The sequence below is a fragment of the Falco peregrinus genome, chromosome 2, assembly GCF_023634155.1.
Source record: "Falco peregrinus isolate bFalPer1 chromosome 2, bFalPer1.pri, whole genome shotgun sequence".
Taxonomy (NCBI): Eukaryota; Metazoa; Chordata; class Aves; order Falconiformes; family Falconidae; genus Falco; species Falco peregrinus.
Window position 1 is genome coordinate 64,584,786 of NC_073722.1, and position 12,537 is coordinate 64,597,322.

Here is a 12,537-nt window from a genome sequence, read left to right on the forward strand (position 1 = left end):
GTGATCTCCAGGTTGTAAGGAAAGCATCATCTCTTGAGCATCTCTACTTGACTTCAGTGTCTCCTACCATCTAACAGCTGCTCTTGCAAAGTTGCCAGTCTGCACTTCACTGAAAAAGGACTAACCCATATTTCTGGAGCCAGTCCTTCCAGCCTTCCACTGCTGCCTAACTCGCATGCTTCCTTTGGTTTGGTTGATTTTCAGGAGCTGTTTAAGAGGGAAATGAGGTTTTTTTCATAGGCGTTTTCTTCAGTTTTTTTCCCTTGTTCTGTCACTAACTTGTTTTTTCTATTCCGTCTTTAATCTGCTGTCTTTATGGACTCAGCTTCAGAAAAGGGAGCGCTCTTGCAGGGCCTATGTCCAGGTATTTCTTGTGTTTTTAATACACATGTCCAGTTGTTTGACTGAATGACTGTGAAGTGAGTCTTGTCTCTGTGTATAATCTGATTATCACCATCTTTGTGGCAGCAAGTTCTAAGGTTAAGGTTACAGGATAGTAATTTCATTCATCACCCCCCCCCCTGCTCAGTTGCTCCCAGACTTGACAAAAATTTGGGGCAAAATCTCTGAATCAGAAAGTGGGAAAAATCACAGGAAAGATCTGACAAGACTCATCTGGCCATCAAAATAAGCGAAACAGTATGGGTGTGTGCAAGTAAAGAGTGCAAAACTCCTTCTTACAGAGGTGTCTCCAGACCAGCTGCATTTTGCTTATGGCATGTCACTCATATAATTGCCGCCTGCATTTCCTTAGTTTTCTTTCTTCTCCTCTTACACTTGCAAATTTAGAAACAATTTGAAATGGCATGAGGGAGGAGGTAGAATCATAATGAAATGCAGAGTGCCCTCGCAGAGGGATGTAGGAAGGAGGAGAGTGCTGCAAACTAAATATAGGATTAGGAACATAACATCCCGTGAAGTTCATTCAGCTGTGGCCTGACTTTTGTAGGCTTACATTGTGTTTTACATGAACAAAGTCAAGCCCCAGTGTTTTGGAAAGACCTGCTCGTAGGCTTTTGAAGAGTGTAGCCTGGGATTATTTATCCTGTCACCTTGCCTTATAGCATTTGCTCCAGTGACTTTTATATAAACCTGTTTGTATATTATGGGTGAGTTAATGCTGCTTTAAGAAATGTGAATGTTTTACCTTCTAATTTCTGTCTTGTGCTTGTGAACATTGATGTCGTACTTACGGGTGGTTGATCATTATTTATATGTGTATGTATAACATGCAGCGGTGTAAAAATGAAACCTGTGTTTCTGGAGGAGGCTGTCTATACCTGAATTTTCCTGCAAAATTCAACTTCATACATTCGGTATTTATTTGGTGAGCGCATATTTCATTTAGCATGTGGGATTAGATGGTTTAGATTTCTGGGACATTAAAAGTAAAACAGAACCCCTCTGCACTGGTAGGCTGTCTGCCTTCCCTTTGGATGTGGTCGTGAGAAAAAGTCACCTTTTCCCTTCCATATGCATTAACAGATAAAGATGACATATAGAGTTACACACCCCTTGTCTGGAGTGACTTCTTTTAAGATGCCAGAGAAAGTAACTAGCATGTGAAGGAATTCAGGGAATTTTTCAGTGCAACTCTCACTCCCAAGCTAGCTATCTTGTCTACTGATACCACTGGAAACATGGTGAGGCTGGTTTGACCATGGACCTGTCGGGGACCGTGGCTGCTACCTGACCCATAGTTTTCCTTTCCACTACCTGCACAGGCATACTGTACAGAGCCAATGCACGTGGTCTTTTCATCTTCTTTCAAACAGTAGTGGATTGTGAGTTTAATAGACTGTACAAAAAACCTGTGATTGATGGAATAAAGCCTGAATATTCTGCACAAACTTCAGCTTACCCTTAATTTCAAGGACTTCTTTCCTTTCGCTTGGAAAGGGTACTTGTGTGTTTAAACATTAATCATGTACCTGCCTCTTTAGTAGACAAAAACTGATGAAAGCTCATTGCGTGAGCTGTTTGTTATAAATATGGACAAAGCTGGTAAATTATATTGAAGAGGGCAGTCCTGTAATGGAGGGCTTGAAGAATGAATTAGATGACCTAATTGAACCTTTCCAGCTCTGCTTTGTATTATATGGAAGTAAAGTAATGTATCTGGACATGTTTTTCATACAGCATGTTTCCATTCAGAAAATCGTGTAGCTAAAGTAATCAGAAAATCTTGTGAAGGAGAGTTTGTCTGTAGTAACAGCTGAATGTGACTGCAGATATTCCTGTTACAGGACACTTACCCTGTACCAGGCAGTGAAATGTCTGGGCTGGCTAAGGCAATTCAGCAGAGATTTTTCAACAAGTCTTAAATGATGAAATCCTGGACTTCGTGAAGTCAGCGGGAGATGGGAAGTCACTGGGAAATACGCTGCTGGTGGCAGAGAAACAGTTTTCAAACTCGCTGACATGATCTCCTTGTGCTGATCCCATTACTGTGAAGAGCATCCTTGAATAAATTTGGCTCACATGACTGGAAGTGTACCTTCAGTCCTGTGTTCCCTAGACAAAACAAAGTGGGTGCAAAGTTTACATGAGAGATGTCCAGCAATTGCAAATATCAAAAGTGCAATTGAGAAAAGGTGCATTTTGGGGTGAAGGAGGTTGATTTAAGACAAAACCTGCTAAAATCAGTTTTATGTTTTTCTTTGGGCTGTCTAAAGGAGACACGACAGAGCCCCTGCAGCGATTGGGTTGTAAAGTCCTCTTGAGCCCAAAATTAATTAATACAAAAAATATGTTAAATGGATCTGAAAGTTTTGTGAATTACTCAAATATGAGACTGGGAATGCCCTATCATATTATCATCTCATCACTCTGGATAACTTTATAATGAAAACAAATATTGATTTAATTTGTGCAGTGTAAAAATACTTGTTGAATTAAAAGTTCAGGGATTTTATTTACTAGCGATAGAGGTTACAAATTCTACTCCTTTAGTTGCGTGTGTGGTAATTCATTAGTTTTGTCTCAACAATCCAACCGGAACCAACCCAACAGGCGACATGATAAATGCGTATTAATATAAAGACTGGAGAATTGCTGAGAGATTTTTCAGTCACGGTACTATTTAAGAAACTGTCACATGGGCTTCAATTTGTGATAGTAAGAGTCTACTTAGGCTGAGCTGACCTATGTGGATCTCCAAGATGGATGGGGTGAGTGGCCTTGGAAAGGTGCTCTGTTAGCTAAGGAAAGCTTGGACCCAGTGCATGGCTTTTTGGAGAGCAGAGATCTGCATCTCTCACATGCCCACTTTTCTGCAGTACACTGTTCTTGCACTCTAATTTGGGAAAGGGATGGAAAAGTCATCGTGTGGGAGAATGAGTCACAATGGGTGACGCATTTGATTAGCATAGCTTCGTTTTGTGACTGTTGTGTGATGTAAGCTGGTATGAATTTTCTGTAATTTTTTCAGAATTGATGTTTATTCCTTTTCCAAAGGCATTCCCCCTTAAACTGAAGCACTGGAGTTGTAGAAAACACAAAATGTTTGTCTTCTGCAGGCTGTGAAACTGGATTTGGTGTCACAGATTTCTTCTGTGCCCTTCAGCAAGTGGCATGTGCTCACAGCTCCCCAACTTAAAATGTAATAGGTACGATTCCCCTGGCCTCTGAGAATGGAGGTAGAGTAGTAAAGAGGGGGGCAAAAAACCCCAAAAGGCTGAATACTTTAATATTGCAATAAGTGAGGCCGTAGAACATGGAGAGCTTAAATATGGGGAAGAAAAATAGAGAATTTTGCAGTAAGATTTAGTAGCTGTATACTTTAAGCTTTAATAAAGACTCATACCACATCCTGGCATGCAGAGTCTTTTTATAACATATTTGCACCTGATTGCAAAATCTGAGCTTACCTCCTTGCTTCACTTGGATTTCTGGGCTGAAGCTCCGGGGCATCATGAGGCCAATGACTTTCCCTGTGGTGCCAGCCAACGGTCTCTTCCCATGTGAAATTGCGTGCTGTGTTTGCGATGCAGATCTCAGAAGACAAAAACTTCACAGGCTTCCCGTTCTTTATGACTTTTTATTTTTTAAATCCAGTCTTGGTGGCTTCAAGCTGGAGGCTGGTGAATCCTATAGACGGGTGGCCGCATGGGTGCCACCCCTGAGTGGTAGCTTTGTAAGAAGGGTGGAAGGACACAGCAGAGTTGCTTTTGCAGCATTTTCCTGGTCTAATGGTGTTTGCTGCCATCCTCCAGGCTGTCCTGTAAATCAGCTTGCCCTGTTTTGTAATTCTGGGCTTGATTGTACAGCAAATGGTGAAGATTATGAGGGTGCCACCCAGTCTGAAGGTCACAAGAGCTGCTGGGTGCAGGTGTCATTGGAGCCACTGAGGAAGCTGGTACGGAGCTGCTGGCAGGTTCCAGGTAGCAGACAGTGGTGGGTGGTTGCAGAGGTGTCCTTCTGGTTCTCCTGGAAGTTTTCTGAACACTTCACACTTGTAACATGGGCTGTTTGAATTGCTGTACTAAGCAAAAAAATGAAAGGCTTTCCTCACAGGATTCAAGGCATTAAGTTTAAAGCTGAGTATAAGAGACTTTTTTTTTTTTTCTTCTTTGCTAACCTAGTACCTCTCAGCAGATAAAAGGTGCATCTGGGACTTAGCCAGTACTATTTAAAGTGGATTAATTTTGTTTGTCCCACTTCTCTCTTGCTTGCATGGCTGGTCCCAACTTCTGTGAAGACTAAACGAAATAAACTTGTAGCTCTGAGAGGGAGCATAAATTGAATTATGCTGTGTTTACTTGTGTTCTTGTGCCTGTGACAAGAAAGACTCTAACCTTCATTTATATAGAAAGGGGCAAATTAATGAGGATTTTCGAGTTCCTTGTTTGGTCACTTAATTGGCTGTATGACAAAGAGCTCTGCAGTGCATGTCAAACAACTTTCAGAGTCCTCTAATGATATGTGCATTGCTCGACTCCTGATGCTATTCTGCACAGCCTGTCAGGCGAGGTACCGTTGTTAAAGTGGCTGGAATAAATTGGCTAGCAGTGTGCATACAATGCCGTATATTAACCATAGCTACAGGGAGTACTTTTAGCAGCTTTTTCAAGAGATCGAGATGTTTGCCCATCAGCATCAAAGTGCCCCAAACTTTCATTTAATATAATTAAAAGGACATCTGAAAGAAGTGTGACTTGCAGCAGGGTTCTGCGGTTTGGTAGCCCTTTGTTAAAACTCAGTGAACTTAATATACTTCACAGCTTGAGAAACCTGCACTTGATTTGTGTCAGCAAGAGTGAAACTAGAAATCCCCACACTGCATGTTTCTGCCATGGTAAGCCTGTTGTTAGGGGAGAAGAGGATCAAAGCAGCAGCCTTGGGTTTGTCACAGGACTCTGAAATTCTTCACATAAATACTAAAAAGGAAGGTGACCACCTACTCCTCTACCTACAGCTGAGCTACACCTAAGGTTACGTGCTGACATGTAACATAGCAAAACTCAGAAGAAAATCTACCGTTTTCTACATTGCTGTGTGTTTACTCTGCTTTAGTCTGAATCGGTCATGGAATCTGGTGGCACTGGTAAAAAGGCTCAGTGCAAATTGCCGCAGAGGTCAGTGAAAGATGTCCCTTTCATTTGGACCGTTGGAGGAAAGGATGAGTCTCACGGACTCCCTAGGAGTTCCTTTGAAGGCTATGGATATTGTGTCAAAGAGGCATTTCTTGTTTGCAGGCCATTTTATTTTCTTGCTACAGCTTTGCTCACTTCCCCAGTGTAATTACTCTAGCGGTTGCTTGTATAGTCTCATATCCCGAACAGTAGGGCAGCAAATACAGATGATTCATAAATGCAGTTCTCAGCTTATTCTGCGGGGAAGATCTCATTAGTTGAAACAGATCATATGTTACTTCCTTCTTCCCAATCAATTCCTTTTATTTCAGTCCTACAGATGCCTTCTGACCTTAAAATATTCTTCCTTGTATACTAAGCAAAGCAAAACCATAACCTGTAATTTGTAACCTTGTTATATTTTTCAGATCTCCTATTTTTTTGTGTGGTCCCATTAAGAGATTATTGGTAGTTCAAAGCCAAGATTGCAAACCTTGCATGCCTAGTGCAAGACCATTAATTCCGCAGTTAAGCATTTTGTAGATGGCCTAATTTTAATAAAGGTCAATGCCTTTCTTCTCACTGCAGTCAGTTCTCAGTGCTGCTGAAATTCAGGCCATTTCTGAGTCAGTATAGTTCCTGTATCCACAGCACAAACATTTGCTGTAGACTTGAAAAGAGAAGATTTTGTGCTTTTTCTTTAGAGCTTTTCCTCTGAATCTATGGAGTAATTTTAGAAATTTATCTGCAAGGTCAGGAGTTCTCCTTTTGCCTTTGCCATGAGTTGTAGGTTTTGGCTCAGTTCACCAAAACTGGTACCATCAGTTGCCAATCACCACTCTGGTATTAGATGTAGGCTAGTGCTTCTGGCTGAGTTTTGAAGGAAAAAGCAGGGATTGCCAGCAGATATTCTGATGATTTATTTATTTTTAAGCACTTGTGATCCAGCAAGTTTCAATCTAAATATGCGTTTGTCTGTTTTATTGAATGTTATAATTGTGTTGTGATGACCTTACTGCTTTGCAAAAAGCCTTAGACAGTGGCTGGGCTTCCCTGTAGGAAATTGTTTTCAGTGTGCTTTACTTAGGCTTTAACCTGAGAGAAATTTTAGTTTGGAATTAAAAGAATAAATGACAAGATGAAAAACGATGAAAGGATGAAGAGCCTTGTCAGACAGATTTGAAAGCACTTCTCAGCTAAGAAGTAGGATTTAATGCCAACATTTAGCCAAAATGACATTTTACGTGTTTTGGAAGCTGAAGAAATGACATAGGCATCTATTTTTGACCTGAAGTCCTACAGAATGGATGACTGTTCCAGTTTGATTGGTGACCCCTGCAGAATGGGATTGTCGTGCTGTTCATATGCCACTCTAAAAAGACACGTAATTTCCTTAGCTGATCCCTTTCAATGCAATAAACTTGCCAGAAGCAGCTCCTTGCATGCCCAGACCCACGCTTTCATGCTGGTTCTCTCCTCCAAAGTGGCCGTTCTGGCTGCACCATGTCCATTCAGAGTTAATGGGAGTTTCTCTTGTACTGGTGCTTTTTCTGGCCAGAGGCAAGAATCTCACAGCTTCCAGCAGAACTTGCCATCAATGGCATTGATTGTGCCTTTAACTCAATTAGTTTGGAGGCTTGAAAATACTGATAGCTTGAGAAAAGGTTTTGGTTTAGCACTGGGTGTTTCATATGAATACAGAGCAAACCCAGTAGTTCTTGAACAAGGAAGCAGGTAAGCTTTTTTGAAGTAGCACTGCTTTCCAGTAAGAAAAAGGAAGAAAGCATAATGTGATCATTGAACCATATCCACATTTCAGTGCGTCTGCTCTCTGATGGGTTTTTCATTTTCACTGTGCACTGTGGACCTGAAAGGGTTTTCATGCTTTTTTTCCTCTGCTGATTGCCATAAAATGTCAAGCTGCTATTAAAAAGTAGGCTAGTAATGTTTTTGCATGCTTTGAATAAAGATGATGCACTTATTTTGGAGCAGTACCTGGAGACCTCAGGCAAAACCAGAACCTCAGACCATAAGCACAGCCTGAAGCTCTCTCTCTGTGATTTCACTCTACAGACTTAGCGCTGCTGTTCTCAGAAAGGATAGGCAAACGTTTTTTGTTGAGGCAGTGCCAGCAAACGGCCTTGGTACAGTGGTAGCTGTACAAGCACTGCTTGTTTCATGCACTAGCTGTGATTTTAGTCTACTGATGCAAAGCACAGCCTTGTTGCTGTAGCTCTACCCTAATTTTTGAAAGCACACTGCATGAAATGTTCCGGTGAGATCAAGGAAGACAAGTGTTAGCAGTATTACACAGGGCCTTAAAAGTTAAAAAAATGAAGATATTGTAATTAGAGATGTCATTGCAAAAGTGGTGCATTAATGCCTTATGCCACTGTCCTCATTCTGCCGAAGCTGCCCTAGGACGTAAGACCTTGATGTAGGTTCCATGCAAAATAATGTATACATTGTGTTCAGTCTTCTCTTAGGAGGTGCTCCTTTGTAAGGAAAGACAAACTGAGTATTTGAAGATCACTCAGCAGAAGGATTCAACCAATGTTCCCTGTAGGGCCTGCTGGTACTCACTTGCCATGAAGCAGTATTTTCTCCAGTCATAAGTTTCTTAGGGTTTTTGTTCTTCCATCAGCTGCTCAGCGAGAGGCCAAAATGAACAATAAACATTTAGGGAGCTCCTAACTGTAGGAGAGCTGCTGGTTTTCTAAGGTTGGGTTGCTGTACTTAAGGCACCATAGCACATTTCAGTCTGATCCCAACTTTGGCGATGGGATGAGTACATCTAACTAACGCTAATCTCTTAGTGATTTCCAGTGTTAACTCCCAATTAAAGACAGTTTTTTTACATTACAGTATCTGTTTTTGTCAAAGAGCAGTGCCTTGGATGTTGATACGTTGAAAAATAAATAAATGTGGTATCACTGGCTGTATACTCCCCTCCTAGGTTTAAACTGTGTGTCACATAGCCATATATTCTCACCAGACACTTCTAGAGGAGGAAAAGATAAAAATAAATGAACAAGAAGAATTCAGTTTTATGGCATTAAGTAGCTGTCACAAAGGAAATCAATGTGATATGTACAATTGGCCTTTTAGTAATGTATAATTACTGTAAGGCTCCTAATTAGTTGCCTTTTGACAATACATCTTTTAATACCAATTTGTAAGTGTCTGAGGAGGTAGGTTTACATTTTGTTTCACTTTTGTCACCTCAGAACAAAAGCAAGAAACCATGAGCAGACGCCCTTATTTGGGGGAAAAAATCTCCATCTGCAAGTTACTAACATTTATTTACATTGAATGTACACTCTGTGGTGCTGTATGACCACATAATGGAAGGGATCACCATCATGGGATTTGTTTTCTATGCTTGGCATGTTCTCGCTTGTTGCGACGGAGGGAAGACGCAGTCGCTCAATATGAGTGATCAGCAGACTTCGTTTATTGTCTCTTACAGTCACCTTTTATGCCTTCTTATAATTAGCTCATACATATTACAAAAGTTAAGCTCATTATTGGTTAGTTGCCTAAATACCAAGCCCACCCCTAGTTTCTCTTCTGTAGTTTTCTGTTCCCACCTGCAACATTCTTTTCCCACCAAAATCTTCCTGTTATTGTGTAACAAGGACAGCCAAAGACAGTGTATTTTGCTTTACTTCAGATAAGCTGAGAGCGATGTGCATTTTTGTCCAGCCAGCTGGACTATGTCTATGTGACCCTTTTCAGCTAGCCAGTTATCCACACTCGCTCTTCTCTCAATGTACAATTGTAACCACTGCTGGAGAGATGAAAGGTCCACCGAGTCTAATATTCTCTGACCCACGATGGTTGCTCTTCATGGGCTTGTATTTAGGTGGGTTGGCTTTGCATGTATAGGTACCCTGACATCACAGGCAGCATACATATCATACACCTACATATCTCAGGGTAGAAAGGCAGATGGAAAGCCTTCCTTCTGGGGTCCCTTCTGCCATGCCCTTCTTCCCTTGTTTGATCTTAGGCTACCAAGGCTACCAACAAGCAAGCTATGCCGTGTGAAAGCCTTCCCTTGATGTCATTTGAGTTACTTTTGTCCTTCTCACTGTGCATATGTGGGGTGGTGCTGAGGTATGTTTGGGCTCCAAGCCCAACATTTTTATTTTCCATGAGAATCACAAGGGTGCTTTGGAAGTTGTTCACCCAGTTGAGCTGCATTTGGAAGAGGGATCAAGCAGAGGAAGAAAAGAAAACCACAGGAGAGGAGGTCCTCTAGCTTGGGAAGCAAGGACAGGGTCTTCAGTGAGGTAGCCATGAGGCATCCTTTATTAGGTGTTGTGTTCTTCAGGGACAGGATTAATCTCATGTGATTTGGGACACCTAAATGGGGGTAATACTTGCTGTAGTTCCTTCTGCTTTCAATGGGGAGAGAAACTAGAGAGCGTCTGGGCTCCCAGCTTGGCTGCATGTTAAATTCTGAAACTGAAGTGGGATGAAACTAGTTTAGAACTTTCCTGGCTCCCTCTGAAAGCCCCCACCTTTATCAGGATCACTGGGGATCACAGGTAAAACCTATCATTCCATTGGTTTCCAAGCACACCTATCTCATGCCGCCTTCATTTTAAAGGTCCTCCATCAGGGCTAACTCTCTTGCTGCTGTTCATTGTGAGGGTTCCCTGGGAGCTTGGCACTGCTGCTGCTTCTGTGCTGGAGCTTCAGCAGACCACAAAAGTCATTGGAGCGGGTTCCAAACCAGCCTAAACCATGACAGCTCAGCTTAAATGCAAAGGCTGATGCTTGTTCTGTGTGCCTGCCTTCCCACCGTTCCCATTCCCCTGCCCAGCTTTTCCCAGTTGGCATCTTTGTCTCAAGAGACAGTTGCTTTAACAGCTGTTTTGTTTCATTTAAACACCTACCTCAGCTCCTGTCCAAAATGCAAACATTTCGTTAGCACCTCGTCTCCTTGGCTTCAGCCCACAGCACTCAGGCATAATGAAGTGCTGCACTCAGAAATATAATGCAGGGAACACTTGATTAATGCACTGAGACAGGTGAGGGGAGTGACCCTCTGGAAAAAGCTATGGACTGAATTTGTCTCAGATGTAGTGCCAATGGAGACAATCTACCAGCTTTGTTCAGATACATGCTAAGCACCTGGCCCAGATTCCTTGGAAATATTTCTGAAACTTTTGTGTCAGCCCCCAGATCCAAGGTGGTATGAAGTGGCTGGTTTCAGGTTAGTCACTTCAAGAGGATGGATGCTCACCAGCACTTCGTCCATTGGGTGTGGAGTACGTGTTGTGCGGGAAGTGGCACATTAGGCCTGACTGGTGTTCCCTCTCAAACTTCGCACACACTTCAAAAAATAAATAAAAAACACATTAGCTAGAATGATTTTTCCTCAGAAAAAATCTTTTCAGCAGATGTTTCACTGTAACACAAATATTTCAGCATCTGTTTCATGTTTTGACAAATAGGTATTACCTTTCCATACAGAGCCAGGAGCTGGATCTGCTGCAAAGACTCTTTTCACCATTCAGATACTGGTAAAAGTATCCAGGATGTTGTTCTAGCAGAGATTTAAAGACAACATTAGTAGCTGTGCTAAATGGAAGTAAGGCAAATTGTAGTGTGCAGGGTAACATTGAAAGGGGAGAAAAACTCTCATTTTCTACTTTCTGTGCCTAAAAGACCTTTGCAAGAAAACACCGTGTTGTGGAGAACCTGCACAGCAAAATAGTCAAGGTTTTTGGTCACTGGAAAAGAATGCTACCTCCCTTTTGCCTGTAAAGAGATAAGCTACCAAAGTAAACTACAGAATTTTATTAAGAGCTACAGAGATCAAGCTTCCAGAGTTTAAAACGCTGAACACACACACACACACCCAAATGCTATGGATTTTTAGTGTTTCTTCTTGACTATTAAAGTCAGCCAGCTTTTTGTGTGCACATACTAAATGTGTTAAGATGCTTTTTAGACTCTATAGGAAAAAATCAGTTTAATAATCAGTTTAAGAAATTGATTTATGGTTAGTAAGTTCCACTTAACAGCAAATGAGAGTGAGGTTCCTGTCCTGGATTGTAAAGGCTTGATAGCAAAGATGTTTTTGCAGTGGCACCAGAGGACAAGATTTTCAGCCATTTTGATTTGCTTCAGTGGTTGAACCATGGATTGCTCCATACTTTGGGAAACCAACTGTAAGGCTCAGGAGAAATGTTGTCTATTAATCAGGGGACCGGGGAAGATCTATTTAAGGTACAGGAGAAGCTTGGCACAAGAGTTAATTGATCATTAATAGATGTAGGTTGGCGAGTAGGAGCTTTGTACTGTCAGAGGAGTCTGATTCTGGTTTAGTCTTCCAATAGGAGCCATGGTAGTATGAGGAACCTTCCAACCTGAGGGATATTTAGGATGAAGATGCAAGTGGCAGTGTCTCAGTGAAATGTCTTTTCTGGGGTTAAAAGCACCAGCAGTGGCATGTCTAGCTGTCTAAGCTGCTTCTTGAACCTTGCTGTAATTGAAATTTTTTGGAAGGTCACCTGGATATAGCAATAAAGTCAAATTCTGGTTTGCTATGATGATATTCTCCTGTTGCACATTTGTATCTGAACATGACTGGTGAGTTAGTCAGGATGCCCTGCTTTCTCTGTGCCATGTGTTGCTGTTGTAACACTCCTCCTGAGGGCTTTGCTGGAGAATGAGCTATGCTGCATCTTCTTTGCACAGGTCATGTTGTGCAGGTGGGTTTAGAAATAGGAGTAAATACTGAAGCATTGTCATGAAAGTGAGACCAGGAGGCATCCTTTAGGCTTACAGTGTTGAAATTCCATGGGACTGTCCTTGCCTTGCAGAACAGAGGTGTGGGTACGATGCCCGTGCATTTAGCCTACAGAAGATTATTAAGAACAGCAGCTTATCTCAAAAGGGAATCTTGATTTCTGCAGTCAGCATTAGCTGGCAGTGGAGGTGTTTCTTT

The 12,537-nt window shown here is 41.8% G+C and overlaps 1 protein-coding gene across 8 annotated transcripts in view; it reads left to right on the forward strand.

Moving 5' to 3' along the window:
* Positions 1–12,537, forward strand: part of ADGRL3 (adhesion G protein-coupled receptor L3) — a 342,991-nt gene that overhangs the window by 246,860 nt on the left and 83,594 nt on the right. For 6 of the 8 annotated variants that reach the window (XM_055796415.1, XM_055796409.1, XM_055796407.1 and 3 more), the window contains one exon: positions 326–364. The exons of the other annotated variants lie outside the window; for them this stretch is intronic. In XM_055796415.1, the coding sequence (XP_055652390.1) occupies positions 326–364 (39 nt within the window). The remainder of the gene's footprint in view (positions 1–325; positions 365–12,537) is intronic. 8 annotated transcript variants of the gene reach the window in all.